At 42.1% G+C, this 23,520-nt stretch overlaps 1 protein-coding gene across 2 annotated transcripts in view; it reads left to right on the top strand.

Moving 5' to 3' along the window:
• GYPC (glycophorin C (Gerbich blood group)) overlaps positions 1–23,520 on the top strand; it is a 24,782-nt gene extending 1,262 nt beyond the window's left edge. The window contains exons 2-3 of one of the 2 annotated variants that reach the window (XM_081886105.1): positions 19,186–19,236; positions 22,536–23,520. In XM_081886105.1, coding sequence (XP_081742231.1) covers positions 19,186–19,236; positions 22,536–22,732 — 248 coding nt within the window. In that variant the 3' untranslated portion in view covers positions 22,733–23,520. The remainder of the gene's footprint in view (positions 1–19,185; positions 19,237–22,535) is intronic. The other variant, XM_081886106.1, reaches the window with a different exon arrangement.

Raw genomic sequence — 23,520 nt, 5'->3', positions numbered from 1 at the left:
CTGCTGCTGCTGCCGCGCCGCCGCCACACGATTTCTGTTCTCATCCTGAAGCAAAGTTCTTAACCTGAGGTATTATTTCTGAGTTAGCGGAGTCTGTAATCTGAAGCGTATGTAACCTGAAGCGTATGTAACCCGAGGTACCACTGTAACTCTTGTTGGGTTCACTGAAGTTTACTCCCTATTAAGTGAGTTCAGGATTCCATCTTAATCATTTAAGCTCATGGCTTTGACTTAGATTAGATCAGTCAATTTCTGGTTCTTGATAATTTGGCATATGCTCATTGCTTGTTTATTGCCTGTTTCCATATTAATATTTTTTAAATACTAAAATTTCATTTTTATCTCACTGTACACATTTCTAAACATATTTTTGTCATATGAAATACATACTTTTAAAATGAAATTTGGTTTTATCTTCTGAGCTGAGAACTTCGGAGAAGTGCAAAATCTGGAAGATTATTACTTTCCAATCCAGGGGGTTTGAATTAAGTCAGTTGGCTTACAAATACAGGCTGAATGAAATTTTCCTCCTTTCTGGTTTCAGCATCATAAGATCTGAAAAATGAAGAAATACAGGAAGCCTACCCCCTTTGCCTTCTGGATGTCATAATACCCCTATGAAAACTTTTGAATGCATCATTTATATCAGTTTGTTCTCAAAGTATGAAAAAGGGACGCTACTCCTTGGAAACGATTCTCAGAATGCTAGTAGGAGTTTGCAGGCTTCATAAAACACACACACACCTCTCGAAGTATCATGCAGCCTTAGGCCATCTGTTACCAGCTCATGACATGTAGCCAAAAACCTAATAAAGACCAATAGCAAGATGGTTAAATGGTTTAATGGAACTGCTGCATTTAGAGGCGGTATGCCTCTGAAATGAATACCAGATGCTAGAGAAAAAACAATGCAAGGGGGGGGGTTGCCTGTGTGCCTTGCTTATTTACTGTGCAGAAGCAACATCTAGTTCCCATGCCCTCTTGTAATCTAGTTGATAACTAAGTTTAAGTGTGGGTTACAAACAGAATCACATGTTGCTTCCCTATTTACTCTTGTCTCCAGTTCATTCCTCGTCTTTTGTAGCTTGTCCTGTGTTGAATTTTAGATCTTCAGGGCAGGGACTTCTCCTCTTGCACTTGTGTAAAGTGCTATGTACACTGGTTGTGCTATATAAATTAATACAATGGAACCTTGTTTCTTAAACAGCTTAGTTGACGAACAAATTGGCTCCCGAATGCCGAAAACCCGGAAATAAAAGTTGCAGTTTTTGAGCATTTTTCAGAAGCCAAACGTCCATCCAATGTGGCTTCCAACAGGAAGCTCTTGCAGCCAATCGTAAGCCATGCCTTGGTTTTTGAACAGCTTGGTTTTTGAACAGCTTTGGGTGTTGAACAGTTCTGGAACCAATTAAGTTCGAGAACCAAGGTTCCACTGTACTAAACAACAGGCAACATACACTGGCCATGAAAGAACATGGCTGAAAAGAGGGTGCAGGACTAGATCCTAAATGCAGGACTGATTCTTTATTCTTGTATTCTTCTAACAGTGAGAAGGTCTATAGTCCAGACCTTTGGGTCTGACGTTCAATTCATGGAATCTTCAGCTAAGGCTAGTAGGGGCCCCTGTCTGAGACCCTGGAGAGCTGCTGTCTGTCAGTGTAAATAGACAATGTAGCTTTTTATGTTCCTGTCAGTTGATCAGCATGTGATTGGTAAGCTCCAGTTCAGCTCATGCTACTTGCCCCTTTGCTGATTGCAACTTCCATGCTACTGCTTAAAAGTACAGTGGTACCTCTGGTCACGAACTTAATTCGTTCCAGAGGTCCATTCTTAACCTGAAACTGTTCTTAACTAGAAGTGTGCCGCTGGCACATGATTTCTATTCTCATCCTGGGGCAAAGTTCTCAACTCGAGGTAACTCTTCCAGGTTAGAGGAGTTTGTAACCTGAAGCGTTTGTAACCTGAGGCATTTGTAACTCGAGGTACTACTGTATGTAGCTAATATGGGTCTCCTCTCAGAATGGCTCATGCTGTAGCAAGGCCATCTTGGCTACTGAGATTCTCCGATGATTTAGGAGTTTAACCACTGCTCTCTAGATGGCACACCCAGGGCAAATGGAGAATCGCTGAGGGTGATGATAATTTTTCATTCCTAATTATTCCATCCTTCATCCTTCAGTCTTCTTTTGAAATTGATAGGGTGGTGGGATCAGCAAGGGTTATGCCATCAACATGGCCAGCAGAGGTGCCAACTTGAATAAAATATGAGGGGCAGGTAACCCCCGGCCTGCATAATCGATCACAAGCATAGGCATCGTGGGGGGGGGTCAGCTGCCCCCCCCCAAAGCAATAAAAATATATAGCTGAGATTCTGCCTGCCTCCCCTAACAAAAGGCCTACTGCCCCCTAACAAAAATCCTGGCTACACCCATGATCGCAAGTCGTGGCACACGCAGACCATTTGAATGGCAATGCCCATCAACTTGGGGGTGGTGGAGGCCCCCTCAAATATTTTATGGGGTGCAAAGGGGCCTTGGCCCCTTGGCATTGGCTCCTATGATAGCCAGGAATGTTGTACAGTATTGGGGTGATGGTGAGCTTCAGGTAAAGAAATCAGAATCTAGCTTGGGCTTTAAATACACACACACAAACACACACACACATTTCTGGGCTTTCTTAAGTCTTCTCTCCAGGCATCCTTCATTTTCCCCCTATGCCAAATCCCCATAGGCAGCTTTATGCTGCTTTTAACATTGAATGCACTTTTTTTTTTAACCTCCTTTTCTCTTAGGGTATTCAAGAAGCATTGTCAGCAGGAAGGAAGGAAAGGAAGTTATGGCCACAGGGGAGGAAGGCATAAATCTTTCCTTTTCAACTCATGGCCTGGGGTGTTTTATTTTTCTCTGCAAAAGTCACTTCCTTTCTCAAAGGATCCCTGCCCATGACACTGGCTGTCCCCAATTCCCATTTCTGCAGGTGCCAGATTTTTATTTTTTATTTTAAAAAAACCCCACTCATTTCTACACTAGGGCACTTCGGGGGGGGGGGGAGGGAACCATACATACACAAACCTCTCATCCTTGCAAGACCAACAGAGTTTATCAGTCTCCTTTTAATTTCCAAAGCTGCCTCAGTGGATTGTGCTTTCTGAATTGCAAATGAACCCAGGGACCAAGTCTTTTGCTCTTTGCTTCATGCTCTGCAGGTTTTAAATAAGTTGGTGGAGAGGTGCCACTAGGGATTTACCCTTGGTAGTGAGGCACATGGCAAGGGCATCTCTGTCTCTGCACAGAAAGTTGCTGTTTTCCTTGGGCAAGTCAGGCAACCGGTGTAACTTTTACAGCCTGCAGCAGTGACTGACAGCCCCAGGAGCTGAGCGGAGAGTGAATAAAAAGCAAAGCCTTCCTCTGGGGATAAGTTTCGTCACCTCTTCTTAAGGACTAGCTTCCTTCCTGATGTGTGAGCATAGCTCAGCAGTTGCCAAAGTTCCTGTATGTGACAAAATTGGACAGCAAAACGCCACAAGTCTTACAACCTCCTGCAATGCCACACGTAGCCTCCTTTGCTGCAGAACCCATTTGCCAGAGGGATGTCTCTTTGGATCCCTGACCAGTCCACACCCCTTTCTTCAGTCCCTTGATTTTATCCCCTCTGCAACCGGGTTGCTGGGATGCAAGGAGGGATGAAGATTTGGGTAGGGCATATCTCTACTGAAGACCTCTCAGAAATTGGACTAGCGTGAAACACAGCTGCGAGAATTATGGAATAGGAGCAGCTATGTGGAATGTATTTTTGCCAGTGCCTGAATATCGCTTGTTGGTTCATTTCAAGCCCTAAGCGTGTGGTGGAGAACCTTTATCAGCCTGACTTCTGCATTCCTTTCTAGGGGACCTTCTGGGTGGGCACATGCTAGTACTGTGCAGGGCTAAAGGCAAAAGTTTGAGGACAACAAATGTACTTTTCACCTTTGGAATAATAGGCCAGCTTCTACACACACTTACACACCCCTCTGTATCCTCCATCCAGACAGGCAAGAGGCATTATCAGAGTTGAAAGAAAACATTTCAGGAGAAGAGGCAGAGGGGCTTGCAGACAGGGGTGGGAATTGGGTTGCTCAACTGTTAAAGCTGAACTCTTCTTCTTTTAAAGAAAAGTTCATTCATTTATTTTTTAGTGTTTGACTTGAACAATTGAGCAGGGCAATTGATCTGTGGACTGAGCAAGTTGCAAAATTCATGTCTTTCAGTCAAGGAACCCTGGGGATTATAGTTCTGTAAATGAGTCTGGATACAAAGCACTAGCCGCACATAACTATAATTCAAAGGTCTTTCTGCAGAAAATCTAGAACTGTTAATCTGTTATTAACTGGTTTTCATTTGTACAGAAGGCCCTTCTGCCAGAGATTTATAATGGATATTCAGAGCATCTATCCTGGTTCCTGATTCAATCCATAGCAGATTCCATCCCCCCCCTTCCCCGAAAAGCCAAAAGGTCATGACCTCTGCAGCTTCTTCACACCACTTGCCCCGTTTCGTTTCCTCCTTGAGAGTCCCCAAAGCCTTGCATCCTGTTTATGGGGCATGAGCCAAGGCTGATTTCAGCTAAACAGTTTTACTTGTTTGAAACAAATGAGGCCTTTGGGCTTTGGTAGCATCTGATTTTTGGTCACAGGACTTGAGACTGAACGGAGCGCAAGTAGCAATCTTGATGGAATGCTTGTTTGAAGAGTTTCTTGCCTGGGTAAACACATGATGGATGAGGCTCAGGCAAGGGGACCAGCTTGAAGAACAGAGAGAGAGTTGATGTGTGAGGATGGTTTAAATGAAAAGAAGGAGCCTGAGGCGAAGGTCTTTCCTCTTCTCTTAGAGGCCTGTCTTTTCCTGAAAGAGAAGGGCTGTGTTTTCTGTCTTGTGTTGTTAACAACATTTCCCAGGCAGGAAGTGAATCCGGCATTATGTTCGTAGCCTCCCTGCTACCCTGCCCCAGGCAGTAATTGAGGAGATGAAATTATGAATTCCATGTGTCCTCTCAACAGTATTGCTTTTCAGTAAAGCCCTCTCCTTAAATCAATGAGGTGGTGTGCACGAGACGCACTCTGCCCCGACTCCTCTTTTTTAAATGGCGCATAAACCGGTGCTGTGACTTACACATCCTGACAGCTGCCTTGAGGTGACCATTCGGTGCATGTAGAAGTGAAACAGTAGCTTGTCTGTCTGAAGTGCAACATGACTATTTTTGTCAGATTAGTAATTGTAGCTATCTCCAGGCGTCTGCCGCACATGTCTTGTAATTAAAGATCACGCTGGTTATTAATTCCACCAGAGCTATTCTCCTTTCCCCTTGTAGCACAAAGGAAACTTAACTTTCTTGAACGAAAAGAAAGAGAAAATCCCCCCAGTTTTAGATCACAGAAAGGAGGAGGTATCTAGAAAGAATAAATTATATTAGAGTCCCAACAAGTATGGGTGTATGTTGTAATAAGCAAACACACCAGACACCATAAATTCAGGTCAAAATAACTTAAAGTTAATAAGATTGGTATTTTGCATGCCCTGGTTCTGTGACATCTAGTCATGAGATGCTCAAGTTATAAGAATGAGAGACTGAAGGCTTAACACACTGCCTAGTTTTCTTAAGCCACTTTAGCTTCTCTGATGCAAGTATAGAGGAATCATTCACCTCTGCCACTGATGAGCGTGTCAATATATCTATAACAGGCCTCAGGGCCAGCTTTAGTTTTTGGAAGGCCCTTAGAGCAACATTACCTAGGAAGGCCCAGTGGTCTCAGAGGTCAGGGTGGTTAGGGCCAGAGGATGTCTGAGACCACAAAGACATACCCTCCAACATCCTGCTGATCAAAATTTGGATGCTTCTTTTTTCAATCCTGAGCTCTCACAGTAGCCAGCTGACTTAAGCCAGAGCTCTGGACCGAAAAAACCAGGACATTCAGGGAGTCAATCAGAAACTAGTCTTTAATTCCAGGATGTCCCACTCAAATCACAATGGTTGAAGTGTATGCAAAGAGAATATCTTAAACTTCCTATATGGTCAAGATGTTTTTTTGGAGCAAAGCCTGGCCAGATCATAGGTCCTGAAAGCTAATATGGTGGCACTAACTTTCAGTTGGTGGGTCCCTTAATAGACCTGGACCCCAGCAGTTGCCTAATCCTGCTGACTTTTTGTGCTTACCACCCCAGGCCTGTGTACTAAATGAAGCACAGCCTACCAGCCATGTGCGTTTGTCTACAAAGAACATTATAAGTGTCATATTTTAATTGACTTCTCTGATTGTAAGGAAAGGAAGCATGTCAAGTACCTAATAAGGAAAGTAGTATGGCTGGTAGATGTGCTTGGCGTGGTTGTTCACTAGTTGGGCAGGACAGAACTGGAGCCACAAAATTAGATTCAGAATTGCAAAAGAGTAAGGTCAAAGAGAATGGCAAAAAAAATTGGAATTGCCAGTTATTCCACCTGTACCCAGAAGTGATTGTGTGTTTGTGTGATGGGGATAGTAGTTGACAACACTCCTGCAGTAGCAATGAGTCTGGGTGGTACATGAGATTGGACCTTATGAGCCCAGGATCTAAGTCTCCACATCAGTTCCCATGGCCATCAGAAATCACTGAGCAAACTATGAAATTGTAAGGTGCACTGTTTACAACAGTCCCATCAATACTGTCTAAGCAAGTGACAACTCTGATTAAAACCCTTTTAGAATCTATAGTTTTAATTTGTATTCATTACATCATACCATAGACAGCAAACGTCCTCTGTCGGTTTTTATCAAAGATTTGGAAAACACTCAATTGATTTGTACCCACTAGATGTCATTTGAAGCACCTTGGAACTTAGCAAGATTTTTTTTCAGTACAGCCTAGATAACTGGGCGTTTCAAATGACACCTTCTAGCTGGATACAAATCAACTAAGCAGTTTTAGAGCCTTCACCAAGAGCTTGGCAGCCTAGGGCCAGGTAGCCAAGTATTAAGAGGATGTGATTTCCTTGGTCAATAAGAAATTTTGTTTGCTGCAATTAAAAACAAAACAAAACTGCTTTGTGCTCCTGAAGAACAAATTCTAAGGTGCTCTGAGTTCCCCTTAGTACTTGACTTCTAAGCCCCTCTGTGACATCAGTGCAACTGAACTAACAGCCCAGAAGGTGATAACACACATCTGCCTGTGACATCAGAGCAGACAAGTGACTCTCAACAGTTGGTGGACTGTCAACACACTAGTTTCTAATCAATAATTGAGAACTAATGCCACTTCCTTTCTGGCTCAGGAAAAGACAAGCCTGATTTAAAGAAACCGAACAGAATGATAGAAAGATAGATAGATAGATGATAGATAGATATAGATAGATATAGATAGATAGATAGATAGATAGATAGATAGATAGATAGATGATAGAATAGATAGATAGATGATAGATGATTGATAGATAGTAGATAGATAGATAGATAGATAGATAGATAGATAGATAGATAGATAGATAGATAGATAGATAGATAGATAGATGATAGATAGATAGATGATATAGTTCAACTAATGTTGCTGTTATTTTGTTTTATGGCTCACATTGCCCCCAGGGCAAGATACAGTATTCAAAAGTAATAGGTATATTCCAAAATATTCTAAAATATAAAATATACCAAACTAAAGCTACTCAGAACCAGATTACTCTGGGTTGCTAAAATATTGTCCAAGTGGAAAGGTCTTATACCAGCTTCTAGGAAATGCTTGGGGAAGAATATTTCATATTTCATGGGTAATGGGCAGCAAGAATGCCTGTTGGTGCAAACACGGTATAATCAAGACCTATATTTTGTGACTTGCCAGGCCAAATGCAGCTCCACAGCCATTGTGGCTTGCAAGAGGTTTAATAATGCTGATTTCACGGTCCCAGGAAGACAGTTTATCATGCTCTGGGTGGCCCATTATATATGACTTGTGGGGAGCACTGAGCTAGGTGTGTCTCAAGTCGTACAGCTGCAATCAAAAGGAATATCTCAGCTAATCTGAACAATAATCACAATCCAGTGCCAGTCTAGAAATGCTGAATGGATAGTGTGTTATGTGTGGTTATGGAAGGCACAGCATCAAACTCTCAGACATGAATTTCTTTAGGTGGCTTTAATAAAACACTAACTCTTCGCCTGAACACATTGTCAGGGTTTAACTCGAAAGTATGCAGTATCTTATGTAATAAGAACCCCTATCAAATGGCTGTCCTACTATTACAAGCTTTTCTTGCCATCAGATCTCAGAGTTCCACCCAGGCTTTCTGTCTTTAGCATGTTCTAATTTTTCATCACTGGGAAAAGACTCATACAAGTTTTGACTCTTATATACATCACACAAAATATCTCGTCGGTCTGCTGGAGTTTTCAGAGCCATGATGTGGAGCTGGTAAACTAGAACTGTCATCCTAATTCAGAGCAGGAAGCCCAAGTGTGAAAGGATGCCCATGCTTTAAAGACTAAGGCAGGAATGGGCAATCTTTTTCCTCCAGGTGTTGTTGTATCACCAACCCCCAACAGTTCTGGCCAATGTGGCCAGAGGACACAGATGATGCGAATTGTAGTCTTCTGGAAGGCCACAGATTCCTTGTTTTAGATGTCATAGGCTGCATTTTGATACCTTCTTATCTGGGAGTCATTTCTAAGAAGACATGTATAGGATTGCACTATCCAATCATTTTCAAGTTGTGGTGCTCCGTCTTTTGTTAAAAACCTGTCAATAACCCCCTGTCATGCTAGTCTGAAAATACCTTCCAACATCATATGCTGCTGTGACAGCAAAATTTCCATGGGGTGTTAGCAAAAGGCAGCTACTCCTATTGTACCTCCCCCTCCCCCCAGTATGAGCTGCTACTGTGCCAAAGGGATTATTGCAGCCTTTTCACAGAGCATGCCTTTTTTTGCAGAACAAAACAGCAATCCCAAATATGCTGAGGCAATGCTCCCGAAAAAGTTACGGTATGTCTGGAAGCCACTGCATCTTTCAAAGCAATGCTATGGTGCAGCCTATATGTCAAGTAGTGGTTAGCAATATTCTGGTTGAAATGTGCGTTCGTCTTCCAATGTCAATGCCACTATCCTCCCTGGTTCACTACTGGGAAACCAACAACAGCAAGGCTCTAACTTTTCTCTATATTTTGACTGAAGTGGGTGAAATTTGCACACACAGTAGTCCCTCAAGAGAGCATAAAGCCTGCCAGTGATTTTTATACTAGGGACCTCTAAAATGTGATTTCACTCACCCTCCAAAAAGAAACCATCTCTATCTTTTCATTTAGGGGCAGAATTGGATGGAATTTGCAGGCTGAGTCACCACTTCAGAGAGCATGAATCCTGTTAAATTTCAGAAGGATCTCTGTAGTAGTTCTGCCACAAGGACTGAAATGGGTAACAACAAAAAGAATCACTTAAATATCCCCATGTCTTTTGTGTGCAATTAGCCTGAAAATCACAGACATGAGAGATCTCCACATTTGCAGACAAAAATGCCCAAAGTCCAAGCGCTTTTAAAATGTTGTTGGTATAGAAAAAACTAAAAGAGATTCATTTTCCCAACTAGACTTGTCAGTGATAAAGGAGGTCTGAAATTTTGAGAGAGAGAGAGAAATTTGGGCTCTGTAAACACCTTAGGGTGCTGGATATTTCCCTGGAGATTTGATGTAGGAGTACCAGGTTTCAGTTGGCTGCTTGACTGCTTAAACTGTGTGCCTCCACCTAAGCTTGACTTGTCTATTTGTAAATATAAATGTTACAAAGCTCCAATAAGCCTCTAGTGACCTCCTTCCAAAGGAAATCCAAACTGAATGTGCAATGCACCCATGGAACTTTGCTCTTCTCAGAGTAATGGGGCAAAACTAAGGTTAACTTCAAAGGACAGTGAAGCTAGAGAAAGATAAAACACTTCCTGTGTGGCGCTGCACTTCACAGGGGCTATAAAATTCCCCACAGGATTGCTGGCTCTTCTTTCCAAAGAATGAATCACCCTTCTGCAAAACAAGATGATGGTTTCAGCAACATCTCTGTGCACCTTCCTGAGCAGTAAATCTAGAAATATGAGGAGGATTTCCACAGGACCAAACAGTTTGTACCAAAGAGCAAGTACCACAGATAGCACAAAGCTTCTTCTGCCCAGACCCAGGCTGAATCTATATTTAAAAAAAAAAAACTGTGAAAATGCCTTTATAATAAATGTAGTAAAGTATATATGGAATTTGCCATTAGCTCATCAGTGCCGTTTAGTGTCACATTTGTAAAATGCACTTAAATCGCACTTAAAGTGTTGCATTTGCAGCTGTATTTCCAACACGGTTGACTGGCAGATGTTGCTGATCCGTTCACAATGAGCCATGGTTTTGCGTACCACTGACTCTGGCATGAACTGTAGTGATGTGCAAAATGACAGTTTGCGCACATGGTTCATAAGCGGCACATCATATGGCAGAGGCAGAATGGCAGATAGGGAGAAAATGCAAATCAAACACCAGGTACAAGGTAGGGGCAGTAGCTGATGGGGAAGGCCATAGCTCAGTGGCAGAGAAAGTGCCTTGCATACAGAAGATTCAATCCTCAGAATCTGCAGGTAGAGTTAGAGAAGACTCTTGTCTGAGACCCTGAGGAACTGCTGTCATTCAATGTAGACAGCACCGAGTTAGATAGGCCAACGGTCTGACTTGGTTAAATGTAGCTTCCTATGTATGTTAAGGTCTCAAGTCACATGATAGCTTGTGCATAGCATCATTTTGTGGCGGCTCTTTTACCCACAAGAAAATGGCTTCTGACTAGATCCACTTGATAAACGCAATATTGACTTTGACACAAGCAGTTATTTCATGTGCATGTCTAAAAACAGGATTTGGCAAACAAATTTTCGTATCTGTCTATTATATTATCTTAATGTCTGTTATCAGCATCTTCCAAAGCTAGTGCTATTCATAGCTTTCCCCTGCATCCAGTTCAACAGCAAGCATTTCGCTGGCATGATGAGGATTATCTTATTCCATATTTATTAATAATAATAATAATATTGCTTTACATGGCTTATCATTTTTATGATGGTGATCTCAATCTTCTTGTTTATTGTTGCTGATTGTGTGTTTTAAAAAGTTTAATATAATGGGTTTGTATTTTGAAAACAACGTAGCCTGCTTTGTACAGAATTTTCTCAGAAAGCACAGTATTTGCCCCGTAAATAACTAAATAAATAAATTTATCAAATGGCACATAATGTCAGAAAATAATACTTTGTTGATAACCCTAAAATGAACATGCATTATATTTAAAGATTTCTGGATGGCAGAATACTTTGAAGTCTTTTATCTGACAGGTTAGGCTGAGGGAGACCCTGTGTGGAATTTTAAAGAATTTCTCTTCAATATTATTATTTTTTACCAGCCACCTACAACTTGCAAAATTCTGTATGTTCTTCCATTATCCACTTTGAGCTATACAGTGGTACCTTGGTTTGCATACATCTTGGTTTGCATACGTTTTGGATTACAAACACGTCAAACCCGGAAGTGCATGTCTCGGTTTGCAACCTTTTTTTGGATTACAAACCATTTTTTTGAATTACAAACAAAAAATTTGGGAGGCCCCATTGGCAAAAGCGCACCTTGGGTTACAACCTGTTTTGGTTTACAAACGGACCTCCGGAACGGATTATGGTTGTAAACCAAGCTGCCACTGTAATCTTATCTTCTATCTTTAGAGATGTGTGTGACATAGGCAGATGCTTCCAGTGTCCGCCATTTTGTTTTCTCTAAAGTGGGAGCATTGTTTCAGGACATTTGGGGAAGAAAGAATGCTTACCTCCATGTAAGCAATACATCCAGCCAGAGGCCAGGTAAATGGTGGCATCCTACCATGCCATCTGCTACTGAGAGGGACAATCACATCTCTGCCTACAAGGTTCCACTATGCTATCAGGGCAAATCAGGCAAACCTTAAGAAGGAATACCATGGAAATGCACCAGTAGTGGTGGCTGGAAACACACAAGAAAAAGGAAAACTTTGGCAAGGCACCTGAGAGCCCTGAAGTGTTTTTTCCTATACCTGATAAAAAAGTAATCTTCTAATCTGTCCCCTAAACACTTCTCCTTTAATTCATTCTAGCTCTCCTTTTCTTAAAAAAACCAAAACACTTTTATGACCCCAGTTCTTGCCAAATCATTGTTAGGTTTTGCAAAATCCCAAATAGTGCGCTCCTCAAAGGGCATCATTCAAATGCAGCAGCTTGGTGTATATTTGCATAATGTGTTCTAAATTGTGGATTTTGGTTATCTAAGCCAAACTACAGGTGCATTAATGTGCAGTATGTAACTATGTTCCCACCCTTTTGCTTTTATAAATTATAGGTGTGCATAGTGTGTGTACAGTGGTACCTAGGGTTAAGTACTTAATTCATTCCAGAGGTCCGTTCTGGTGGAGTCCACTGCTGCCGCCGTGCCACCAGAGCACGATTTCTGTTCTCATCCTGAAGCAAAGTTCTTAACCCGAGGTAATATTTCTGGGTTAGCGGAGTCTGTAACCTGAAGCGTATGTAACCTGAAGCGTATGTAACCCAAGGTACCACTGTATATGTATGATCCTTTTGAGAAATGCAGGTTGCAGGGAGGTGTGGCTTGTCTCTTTCATCTCCAAACTAAAATTGCCCCCTCCTACAGAGTACCAATACTTGGGCGGGGGGTATAATTTGTTTGTTTTATCATGTCCTCCATCATGGAGAGCATGTGTTGTGGTGAGAGTACCTAAACTACCTCCCTGTGGAGGGGCAGGACCGTTTGGATAGCCCCATTGGTTGCCCCTCGGTTGCTGGGGCAGAAATCTGTCCTGTTGGGTGAGCATTCTCTTTCTTGTGAGGTGCATCCAATCACCTTCCCTCCCTCCCCATATTTAGGGCTGTCCTTTTGGCCTTGCTATGCCTGTCTAGGGGTCATCTGTCTTGGAGGAGGGCCCGATAGGAATTTTGCCATTTGGCTGATTGGCTGTTGCCATTTGGTTTTTGCCTACCATGTAGCAAATCGTCACAACTTGGTAAGGCATTGGTTCAATGTTTTGCAGAGGGGAAGTGGTTGGCTGTGCCTGCCCCTCCTTTGCTGCTGCTAGGGAATTACATTAAAGGAATCCAGGGACTCTCCTTGCTTTTGTCCGATCCCCTTTCAGGGGTTAGGGCCACGCCAGAGTCCCCAGGAAAATATGGGGTGAACTGGAGCCTGCACTCAACTCCGTGCTCCCCCAGCATGTTTTCCCTTACTGACCTCTGGTGGAGTCCAGTTGTCAGTCCTGTTCCTGCCATGGTGCAGGGCCAGGTAGTCAGGAACCAATGCCTAGGCAACCACTCCCATGCCGTAGTTCAATAAAGTTGTGGCCAAAATTATTGCCAAAAACCTTAAACTAAAATTCTGTGTCTATTCTGTGTTTATTTTGGGAGGTGGTTTTTGGGGGTCTTCACACGCAACTACTAGCCATGCATAGGAGGGCAATTGATGTTCCAGTCATGCTGGAGAGGGAAAAGATAACTTTCTCCCCTTCTCCAAATGCTAAATTCCTGTTAACCATTATCCTCTGCTCCCCACAAAACCTGCACTTGTAATTAATAAAAGTAAAAAAAAGAAGAAGAAGGGAAAGGAAGCTACACATTGTATAATCTGGCTTTCAGCACAGAATTTCAAGAACATGCCAGAGTACAATCAGCCCTATTTATTGGGTTCATGGCATCACTATCTGAAGGCCACAAAAAAGAAACAAAGATATTTAAGAGTCACTGGATTTCATCTGGGTTGCCTTTAAAACAAAAAACTGCTGTTGTTTTCCTGACCACAATATGTGATCTTTGTTCACTGCCTTTGGAACATCTAAACAAAAGAGCAACTATCCTCTGGGAGCTGTATACCCATCTCCCTGCACTGATCAATAAGCAATGGTACCACGCGGATAACACTGTTATGGCTCACAGGACTACTGCCTTTCTTTGATTCTTATTTTGAAGGAAGCGTTAAGAAAACTGTAAGCCCCTAGGTTAATTAATGGAAGTGACAGCAGCAGTCTTAGGCAGCAGGAATCAACACCGGCAGTTCCGCTGTATTTTTGAAGCCAAAGGTGGGCTGCTCGGATTATATGGAGTGCATTAACATAATGAATTTAATTCATCAAATACTCCACAGTTTAACTATGTTGTTTCTGTGGAAAAACATCTAGCAAATACCTGGGGCCTATAATTTTATTTGCTACCGAGGCAATTAAATATTTGCATCTGAATGCAATTCGAGGCACAATCCCGTTCACTCTGAATGGCCATTAGTTCTAGAAGGATGAACACCGGGCCTTAAGTGTTTTGATTTTGAAGCAATCTGTGTGTTTATCTGCATTTTTCTCTAACCTCGCCTTTTGAAGACGATCCATTTACAGTCACCTAGACAATCAGTGTGGTTGTTATATTTCCCCCTCCCCAACCCACCATTATTATCCTTGTAATAATTTAGCATATAAATGGAGGCCAAATTATTCTATCTCCTGTCCAGATTGACAGATGAGAAACTGTTCCTTAATTTTCAAAGAGCGGCGTTGATGAGTTTCACCATCTCGTGGAAGGCGGTGATGGGTTTTTCAGCGGAGAGAGTGTCAGATTGATGAATTTGCTCTGATGACCCCTTCAGAAAAGTGGATGCCAACTCCAGTGGGGCACCAGAGTTGGCAGCAAGTATTCAACTAGATAATGGGTAACGCTTTAACTGTTCAATATGCAGTTTGAACAGAATCCTTTTATTAGAAAATGGGATTTTGCAAGCTCTCTCTCTCTTGATTCATGCACCCTTAGGCCAGCCTTCCCCAGCTCCCATCAACCCCAGCAAGCATGGCCAATGGTTAGAAATTATGGGAGAGTATCAGGCTGGGGAAAGTCTACCCTAGATGACTTCACACACTGTGTTGGGGCGATTCTGGGCTTGGCTCCAAATGTACTTTAAATATAAACTTGCAGTCAATCATGACTCCCCAATATGAAGAAGGGCATAGCTCGTGCAAAAGGTCCCAATGCCTGGCATCTCCAGGTAGGTCTGGACATGGGCACAGCCAGAGGGCAGCAGAGGGTGGCATCTGCACACACCCACACCCATATCAAGTAAATAAATGAAAATACTTAGCTAACTGACCAATCGAATCACAGATAGTTCAGTTCTTCCCCCCACTAACAAAAATCCTGGCTACACCCATGGGCCTGGAAGAGACCCTTGCCTGAAATCTTGGAGAACTGTTGCCAGTCAACATAGACAATACTGAGCTAGTTGGGACAATGGTCTGACTCAGTTTAAGGCAGCTTCCTGGGTTCCAAATCATTGTACCTGCATGATGCCTGCATTTGTCACACACTTTATTTTTCAGTGAGCACCTAAAATGTAACAAGTCAAGTGACCTTTAGCAATCTTTTCTTGTACTCCTTGGCCTCTAGCCTGAGATTTAAATCTATATGGCAAATCAATGAATGACAGGTGTTGGCAAGAGAAAAAAAACATACACACTAAAAGCAGGGAGGATGGACACAATTGCAGAAGCTGTGTGGTTTATAATTTTATAGCCAGAAATACAGAATGTGATCCCTGTCCTGTTTTCTCCTCCAACCCCTTTTCTTCTGCAGTGTAGTCTGCACTGGCAGATCTTATTGCAGAACGGGCACAAGCTTTTAAGATTTAGAACTGGAGCTTCTTAGAGATTGGGTCACATTGCTGAGAACTGCCAATTCCTCACACAGGACAAAGTGGTTCCTTTCCACGTGTACAGTGTAATCTGTGGGCCAAACTAGACAGTGGTAGTAGCAGGAACACAATTAATGTGCCTCCCTTTTTGTTATGTAGTTAGGAGTCTTGGGATGGTGGAGAGGGGAAATCTCAATCATTCTCCCACTGCAAACAAAATTCTCTCTCTTGTAATTGCTATTTGCATTTCAAGGGCACCAGTGAGAGATTTCCTTGAAATGGAAATAGTAGAGGTTTTGTTGTTGTTGTCAGGACTGTGACATGGCGATAGAGAGTTAAACGCCTCCTTCCAACCTGTTGCAGTCCAGAGGCTGCTCAGGCATCAGGAGTGGCCACCATTTTACATACCGTAGTAATAATCCACACACACCTGAAAATAGGTGCTGAGTTGCAAAGTGGGAGAATGGTTTTCCCAACAAAATCCATCACTTTGGCATGGGATGAATGAAAACCTGGCCAGCATCATGGTCATCACCTGCTGAGAGCCCACATCCCAGCAGGAAGCCCACTGACAAGAGCCCCCTTGGACCTGCTCCTCCTCTTCCCCATTTCAGGGTAGCTTATTCACCTGACTCTCCCTCTGGCCAAGCAGGGATGAGAAAGTAAACATAAGTGGAAGTGAAAAGGAGGAGGAATAACTGACACTGCATTCTTCCTCATTGGCTCTGTCTGGCAAGAAAACGGCTGGCAACAACAGTAACAAAAGCATGAACTCACTGAAGGAAGGGGTATTGAGGGTGTCTTGCAAAAGCTCCCTCCTCCAGGCTTTCCCCTCACAAAAAAGAAATAAAATAAAATAAAATTCAACCCATCACTGGCAACAGTAATAAAACCATGGTGTGCTTTCAGACAGCCTGTGGAATGAACATTCTTTCAGGTTGGTTTGTGGGGAGATTAAAAAATGGCTGTTGAGGAGCATTCATTCAATTTTTTTGTATGAACTCTATACAGTGGTACCTCGGGTTATAGGTGCTTCAGGTTACAGACTCTGCTAACCCAGAAATAGTACTTTGGGTTAAGAACTTTGCTTCAGGATGAGAACAGAAATTGTGTGGCAGCGGGAGGCCCCATTAGCTAAAGTGGTACCTCAGGTTAAGAACAGTTTCAGGTTAAGAACGGACCTCTGGAAAGAATTAAGTTCTTAACCTGAGGTACCACTGTATGGTGCTGCATCAAAGCAAGTGCAGGTGCATTGCCCTGTCACATTTCTTATTCTAAAAGGTCTGATCTTTGGGGGGAAGTGAGTTTGTTGGAAAAGACCTCCCAATCAACATTAATTACACAACCTGAATGTGCCAGTATGTGATTGAATCCCACCCAAAATCAGCAACAGTCTGGAATTCCTCTACGAAAGCTTACTGTGCTTGGTTCAAGGTGTTTAAATTAGAGTTGTGCTATTTGTGTGTAGCTGTGGTAGCTGCAGTCTCCGACCTATGCACTCTGGTCCCATTTATTTATATACAACTTCAATGCAAGATCATAGCCATTACAGCAGATAGAAAGAGAAAAGGGCAGGGTAGCGGAACTAGGGAAATAAGAGCCTCTCAGTTTGCTGATGCATTAAGTATCTTGTAAGATAATGGGAAAGAAAAAGGGATTTATCTGAAGTTTCCTTTCTTCCTGCAAAATGCTCCCACCCCCTTTTTTCCTGCCTTTTATTAGTCTGAAATTTTCTTATTTAAAGTGAGGGCTATAATTAAATTTGAGATTTCATGCCTACTTTTTTCAACCTCTCATAACTCTCTCAAACCAATTCCCTTTCTTAGATTCTTTTTTTAAACACACACACACACACACACACACACACACACCAATGTTGGGTTTTATCTAATTCTGGCATTGTTATAATCCAGTAGAGAATGTAATTGGAGTTCCAGAAGCCAAATTCAGCCCTGTGGTAAGCAAGTGCCACTTCACAAAAACTGCACCTGTTTATGACAAATTACATCCATCTTTGTTGTTCGTTCTGCAGCAGTCAATTGTAGTAAACACCCAGCCTTCATTTTTGAGACAGACTTTTGCTCTTACTGAAATGGTACAACTGTGGATGGGCTGTATGAGTTGAAACTATGGGGGGTGGGGCATTCACACTACTGAATTATTCTCTTAACAACTCTGCACATAGAAAATAAAAATAAATGTCCTAGCCAAGCCTTATTTCCCCATTTTCAATGAGTTTTATGAAGAAACATGCAGCCGTGTGAGTCCCCACCTGTGGTATGAAATGGTACAGGCCAGGGACAGATTTGCCAGTTGAATAAGTCTTGGGCCCATTACAACACTTGTAAGCCAAGGGAGAGAAATTACTCACAGTAGAACCACATTCATCAGAAAGGGCAGATGAGATTCCCCTCCAATTTCAAACTGGAAGGGGGGGGGGGAAATAGTGACCCAAAAGCAGCCTCCTACTGTGTGATTTTTTTGAAAGATCACTTCATTATTTACGTTCTTTTTATAACTCAAGAGAAAAATTCCAAACTAAAGATGTATACTACTACTACAACATTATACATACATAACATTGATGGCGACTTATAAAGTCCTAAAACCGATGCTTGAAGGAACACAACTTACTATACCAGCTTGCCCAACTTTTGAGCTCTGCAGGGGAAACCATTCTTGCCCACTACTAGGTGGGGACATGGAATAGGGTTTTCTCTTACTCCTACAGGTTAGGCTCCAAGCCTCTAGAATCTAAGATCTCACAGGCAAAACTCCAAACAATGTAGAATATATCAAGTACACAAAGTGAAAGACAAACCATCAGTCTAAGTCCCAAACATGATCAAGGTGCCATTTACACATCTTCTGTCATTCGACTTAGAACATACACATTTCTTTCATGGATTTTGTGCTTGTGAGGGAAAATGAGGGAGGAAATGCTTATGCTTTTTGAATTTTCACCCAAAAACGTTGACAGAAAATATTTGTAACATTTTGTAGATGTTTCCTTGGGCTGCAGAGCTACTACACATGTATGCTAGTAATATATTTTCAGTGTGTACAGCAGGGATGGAGAACCTTTGGCCCTCTGATGTTGGAGTCAGCAGTGATGGGAGTCGTAGTGCAACAGCATCTGGAGGGTCTCAGGTTTCCCATCCTTAGTGTGCATAGCATGGGGCATCCTCAATGCTTGAATTAGGCTTCCTCTTTTTGATTTAGTTGAGATTCCTGCATTGCAAAAGGTTGGACCAGATGAACCTCAAGGTCCCTTTCCAATGCTACAATTTGATGATTTGAGGATTCTAATTTCTGCCCTTTGCAGTCCAGATCCTTCACATTCTTGGTTTCATGGGAAGAAAACGAATGGAATGCTTAAAAAAAAAACCAGAATGCTGCTCCATTCAGTGCAGTAGCTGTGGTTATTTATCACCCGAGATCTCCTGTCTAATTAGATTTTGTATATTCTATTTCTAGCTGCAAATATTGGAAGCTCTCCGACTGCAGCTGATATTGCAGTCATCGGAGGTAAGAACACAATCTTGCTTGAACAAAGGCTGTATTTCACAGAACAGAAGAAACAAAACGGGACTCTCTGCCTATGCCCAGAAAAAATAAGTATTATAATATACACCTACTCAGCTTTTCTGTTGAAAAATCAATGGTGTGATGCAATATGTCTCTGTTAATAGTCTGTGAAAATGTGATAAACCATTCAGGCCAAACCTGAAAAGACATTCATAAAGCTGCTATACAACAGACTTTCTAGCACATGCAATGACGGCTTCCTTGGGGAGGGTGGAATATTATGGGGAGGGTACAACAAAATGTGCACTCTCTGTATGTAAGACATTTATACAAAAAGGCAAGGCTCCAGATTTCTAAAAGTCTGGCTTACAATTACAACCTCGCTAAAACTACCACAGACCTGCTGAAAGCAGGTTCGAGCACGGCACTGGAATTGGCAGGAAATATGTTTGGTGCTTGCATGGATGGGGTAAGCAGCCCAGGGGTGTAGCAGGCATATGTACCCGGAAGGCTTCCTAGTTGTGAGGGGGGAGGGGGAGAGACAGGAAGTAAAGCCATTGAATGTTTACATCAGGAGGTATTTAATATCATTTCATATATTATTATTATTATTATTATTATTATTATTATTATTATTATTATTTTAAATGCAGCGTCACAGAGAGAAAGAAGGTCTGGACTGCACAGTCCCAGTTAGTGAGCTAAAGTCTAGAGAAAACTATAGACAGAGAATAGTAGCATTCAACCAGCTCTTTCTGTTAGCAGAAACCAACACAAGGACTTCCACTAGTGCAATATGGCTTTCCCCCCCTTGCCTTCTCTAAACCCAGGAGGGCCAGGAGAACCCTCAGAACAGTGCAGGGGAGAAGAAATAGAAGATTGTTCAGTTGGGCAGGCAGAAATCCTTGCACTGATGGAACAATCCCCTTAGTGCTAAATTGAGCACTTTGACCCCCCCCCCACACAAAGGACTAAACAGATAAACCCCGTAAAATGAGGGTATAGAAGATGAAAAATAGGGGCTGTATCCAAATAAACCCTACTCAGATCCATCAACTGACATGACTAATTCAAATAAATTTATTTAAGTGGGTCTATTCTAATTCCAATTTTATTCTTATTAATAATAAGAATATTAATGATTTAGCAGGCAATAATAATAATATTGTGGAAGACAGGAATTCCTGGCGTGCTCTGGTCCATGGAGTCGTGAAGATTCGGACACAACTAAATGACTAAACAACAAGAAATAATAATATTAATGATTTAGCAGGCAAGACAAATGAAGAGGTGAAAAGCAATAACTGAGATTAAACAGGTCAAAAATTTGATTCAGGAAACACAGTTTAAACCACTAGCTATTCAGACCAGTATAAAGGGAGTGCATTAATGCTTCTCAAAGGTTTGTATCTAGTGCACTGCTAAGCAAGCATCCCATCAGCGCAAGGATTCCCACCTGCACAATGGGACTTTCTTCCACTCTCCTCCTCTATGCACTCCCTAATTCTGTTCTGGAGATTCCCCTAATCTTCCAGAACTGATTGAGGAGGGTGTGGGGCAGAGCTCAGAGTGGAATCTCATAAATCACCCATTGCCTCTTAAGAAATGTGGATGTGCAGAAGGTCCCTCACTGGAGCTGAATGAAATCCCTGTTGGTTGTACCATACTTTGATTACTATATAGCCTACAGACAGCAGCCTCACATGGGGCTGCTCTGCCTTGTGGGTATCCTCACATTTCCACCTCTCATTTTAAAATCTGTGAGAGCCCAGGGGATCTGAAGTCATGGGATTCCAGATGATACTGTCCCAAAAACTTGCTGTGTGAGGCCTCCTCTTTTTCTCCCCACTCACAGAACTTCACTGTCTCTCTGCAAGTTTATCCGCGCACATACAAAACCATCTTAGATTATCAACTGGTGTTAAGAAGAGCATTCCCTCTCTAGGCTTTTCCACTGATGAGAGCTACCATGACAGAAACTTGTTACAGCAATTTTGCTACAGTCCCATTAGCACATTGTCGTACTAATTCAAGTTGTTCGCTTGAATTACTATTTCTCCCCAAAGAAGTTTCTTAAATGTTAAGATGTATTATTTGGGCCTTCTTTATTTCTATTGTGTTTGCTCACTTCCTTGCTGTACTTGCTAATTTCAGTAATTCACCAGGTGGATTCCCCGTCATTAGTGGAAATTAGTGAAGTTCTGCTGTATTTCCCTTAGGTTCCATCTCCTGTAACTTTAATTTCAGCTTCCTACAAGTTACTAGGAGGAAAATTGAATTGTGCTGAGTCCCTGAGGCTTATTAATACTGTACAACATCTAAAGAGCATTATAGCCTATTGTGCTTTGAGAGTCCATCACGGGCCTTAAAAATTGATGAATTCCCTATTGGAGTCGCATTATTATACCAGAGGCAACATCTTTACAGGGGCAATTTTCTTTTTCATAGCAGTAACTTTGATTCCTGGAATCAGGCAGCAAAAGCTCTGAGGGTTTCTTAATGCTTCAGACTTGAGTGTGTTTTGCACAGGTAAAGTGATTTCCCATACCCTACCATAACCATTGTGGGGTTGCTTCAGGATCCCAGGTATGCTGATAGCTTCAGAGTTAAATGTTCGTGGTAAGCCAAGCTTGAAAGACTAACTGTCGAAGCTCAGACCCAGATCTGCGCAGAACAAACAATGAGTAAAACTGAAGTCCTGGTTCAGACTGGTTGGGTGGACTATAGAAAATGAAATGAGAGGAGAAGGGGAGACCATGCTAGAATTATTGCTTGAGGAATTCATTTTTTTGCCAATTCCAATATAAACTGACTCTATTCACACTCCTGGTTCAGACTTAAGCTTGGTTAGGAGCAATGGAGAGAGTCTGTGGCAGGAATGGAGAAGGGATTAAGTAGCTAGAATCATATAATCTGTACAAAAAATCTGTGGCCCACACCAAGTTTGGCTCAGAATCTTACATACATAAAACCATGGGAGATGGAAGCACTGACAAGATCTGAAAGTCTCAAGCAGCTGCCAACATGGGTGCAGCAACAAGTCTACCAAAATGTAAATATGGGGGGGGGGTGATCTTGTTGTTTCTTGTTTTTGTTTTGTATTGCTTATATTTTTTCCTTAATCCAGTCTTCATCATCACAATGTCAAAGCCGCTTTCTGATGTGATGCTGTTTATGAATGCTTTCTCTTTGAAGGCTTCAGCAGAAGCATCCATCTATGCAAAACAAAAACAAAAAACCTTCAGCTATTTGAAATCATTAATGAAAGGGAACATTCAAATGTTTCTTCCTCCCCATAGGTGTCATTGCAGCTGTGGCTTTTGTCTTGATTTGCCTCTTGGTGGTGATGCTGAGATACATGTACCGGCACAAGGGCACCTACCACACCAACGAAGCAAAGGGAACCGAATTTGCCGAAAGCGCAGATGCCGCTTTGAAAAATGACCCTACCCTTCAAGAAGCCATGGATGAGAGCCGGAAAGAATATTTCATCTGAGAGCAAAGGCAGCCCCACTGAGTCATACTTAGTCATTCTCTCCTTCCCAAGGGAATCGATCAGAGACATCAAAAAGCACCGGGATACAGCAATTGCACAGAGGAGAACAAGGGGACTAATTGAAATATTGCTGCTTGCCCCCAAGAAGAAGCAACGCCAGATCCATGGCTGTTTATTTGATTTTAACAGCACAACTCAGTTCAATATCAGATCAAGAGAAACAAAAAAACCTCAGGATGAGTGATTAACTGATAACAGATAATAGCATCAAATGTCAAACCTTGACATTTGGCAAAAAATAGCAGGTACCAACTGAAAGCATCCTCATCGGTTCGTTGATCCATCCCACACTGATGCAGCACCTGAAAGTGAATTTTAAGCTGCAACCCAACAAACGTTGTGATGTATAAAACAGAGGATCTTGGCACTAGCACTACTTTGAACACATATATTGTATCCAGATACTTGGTTTTTCTTAACATGCATAAGCTTGCCAGTGTGAATATATATGTGTATATTTGTTTTGAGAAGACTAAAAAACAACAGCAACCAGGATCTGACAGAAAATGCAAAGAAAACACTGAGGAAAGTTAAAATGAAGGATTTTATTTCCAGATAGCTAGTGTGGTGTCATAATAAGACTCTGTGGTGGGAGTGTAAATTGGTTTGCTTGGCGCCTGTGTTGACTTATAGTTGTTGTTGTTTAAGAAGAGTTGCCCTTGAGCTGCTCTTCCACTGCTCTTCTGAGATTTTATATTTGCCTGTATTAAACTGGCTCCACCTGCTTA

This window comes from Podarcis melisellensis (assembly GCF_964234715.1).
Source record: "Podarcis melisellensis genome assembly, chromosome: 1".
Classification (NCBI taxonomy): Eukaryota; Metazoa; Chordata; class Lepidosauria; order Squamata; family Lacertidae; genus Podarcis; species Podarcis melisellensis.
Note: the sequence above shows the minus strand (reverse complement) of the source record. Positions and strands in the feature narration are given on the sequence as shown.